Source organism: Lactuca serriola, chromosome 2 (assembly GCF_051521515.1).
Source record: "Lactuca serriola cultivar US96UC23 chromosome 2, Lser_US96UC23_V15, whole genome shotgun sequence".
Taxonomy (NCBI): Eukaryota; Viridiplantae; Streptophyta; class Magnoliopsida; order Asterales; family Asteraceae; genus Lactuca; species Lactuca serriola.
In genome coordinates this window covers 167,587,494-167,589,711 of record NC_136409.1, presented here as the reverse complement: position 1 = coordinate 167,589,711, position 2,218 = coordinate 167,587,494, and the positions used below count along the sequence as shown (strand labels likewise).

Below are 2,218 nucleotides of genomic sequence, written 5' to 3'. Positions count from 1 at the left end.
GAGAAGTATATAAACTATAAACTTACTCACCATCAGTAAAGGCTTCGCTTCTCGATCTTGACAATGTGGTTTTCAAGAACTCGGTTGGTTTCTCAAGATGCTTCGCGTCCACGCTCTTAGGCTGGTGGGTGTTGGCTCGGCAAGGGGCTCGACAGCTCGACTCGACATCAAGGTTAATATATGCCAAGTATTGATGATCAATTGGAAGATGGGGGTAGCTGGCAACGACTATTTCCATTTAATTTAATTAAAAAAAACTCCTATAAATACTACAGAAATTAACCCATTTTAACTCATAAAATCAACTTACAACTCAAATATACGCTCTAAAAATGTCTTCTTCGTCATCTTCATCAGGCATGTTTGATGCCTTGCTTGAAAAGACTATAGATGTTATTCAGGAGGCGGGGCAGATGATCGAACGACTACAAGAAGAAAATGCTGAGAATGCACGCCGGAGGAAAAGAAGATACATACAAAGATTTTGTGAGGCGGCTAATGATCGAATCATGCAAGATTACTTTTGGATGACGCCAACTTTATAGGATATTACTTTCGTTGTCGATTCCGTATGAAAAAATATATGTTTTTGCGTATAGTCAACGTTGTCACGGTAGCGTGTCCATTTTTTCAACAACGTCGAGATGCTAGAGGTACAATTGGTTTTACTCCTATACAAAAATGCACCGCTACACTTCGTCAATTGGCATATGCCACCTGCCCCGATGCACTAGAGGAGAACCTTAGGATGTCCGGACGTGTTGCACGAACTAGCATTCACAAATTTTGCAAGTATGTCATGAGATTATATGGTCCATGATATCTGCGCGAACCTACTTGTAGTGACATCTAACAATTGTATGCTCATCACTCAAATGTGCACGACTTTCCTGGAATGGTAGGAAGCCTAGATTGCCTCCACTGGGCATGGGGTTGTTGTTTGAATGCCTATAAAGGGCAATACACCCGAGGCGATCATGGTTATCCAACCGTCATACTTGAAGCGGTGGGGTCACATGATATGTGGATATGACATGCATTATTTGGTTCAAGTAGCTCCCTTAATGATATTTATGTTCTTAACATGTCTTTGTTACTTGACGACATATACAACGAGACTGCACCAGACTCATCTTTTCAAGTAGCTAGAACATCGTATAGGAACGAGTTTTATCTGGTGGATGGGATCTATTCGGAGCGTGCTTGTTTTGTGAAGTCATTGTCTTGTCCAAATGATCGGAAAAGGTTGAAGTTTAAGAGAGCTCAGGAGCGGGCGAGAAAGGATGTTGAACGAGCATTTGGAGCTTTGAAAAAACGTTGGCATATTCTTAAATATCTTGCGCCGTATATGGAGGAGAAGAAAATGAGCGAGGTGATGTATACTTGTAACATATTGCATAATATGATTCTCGGAGACGAAGGAAATGCAATATGTGAGTATAACGAAAACGAGATCGTTCCACCGACACAAGCTTTTGAGGTTGGAAGCGCGGAGTACATGTCGAGGAGGGCACTAGTTAATGATGTTGAGATGTATCATGTTCTTCGTAAGGACTTAACGGAATATATTCGGAACATCAACCACATCGATCTTAACATGGAACTGGTCAATGATTTGGAAGGTCAATTTTCTGATGAAGATGTTCTTTAGGTTTGTCTGGGTTTGGTAATTTTAGTTTGTATGTTTTTAATTTTGAATTCTATTTTTTGGTGTGTTTGTTTTTGTTTTGAATTTTTATGTTTTTATTTTAAGTTTAATGAATTTTTAGTTTTTAAAAATTGTTATGTTTGAAATATTTTGTTTTTTACTAACTATTGTGTGCCAGAATGTACAGATCTGGACCAACGGGTGAAATTAATCAGTGGACATGATTTGAGAGTGTATGATATTACAATATGATTGCATGTACCGTATAATCACACAAGTTTTAGCAAAAGAGTATTTTGGACAATTAACTACATTTAAAAAATAAAATTTTCGGATTTTTAGGGATAATTAATTCTCCAAATTTTAAAAATTTGAATTTTTTTAATTAATTCAATTTTAATTCTAACGTAATTTACAAACATAATCGATTTTATTCTGTCAGAATATTTTTTTAGAATGATGTTCTTTCAAAATTTTATTCTATTAGAATATTATTGAAGAATAACAAAAATCTTGAATCCGATGTTGAAAAATAACAATATTCTAATATATTCTTATACATCCGAAATT

The 2,218-nt window shown here is 36.3% G+C and overlaps 1 protein-coding gene across 1 annotated transcript; it reads left to right on the top strand.

The window, feature by feature from the left end:
• The first annotated feature begins 1,084 nt into the window (after positions 1-1,084).
• LOC145089767 (uncharacterized) lies at positions 1,085-1,651 on the top strand. The gene has a single exon (XM_079028162.1). The coding sequence runs from the start codon at positions 1,085-1,087 to the stop codon at positions 1,649-1,651; it is 567 nt and encodes a 188-aa protein (XP_078884288.1).
• Positions 1,652-2,218: the final 567 nt, after the last annotated feature.

What these genes read in the sequence shown, in the direction of transcription:
- LOC145089767 (XM_079028162.1), top strand. Translation starts at nt 1,085, where the DNA reads ATGTCTTTGTTACTTGACGACATATACAACGAGACTGCACCAGACTCA.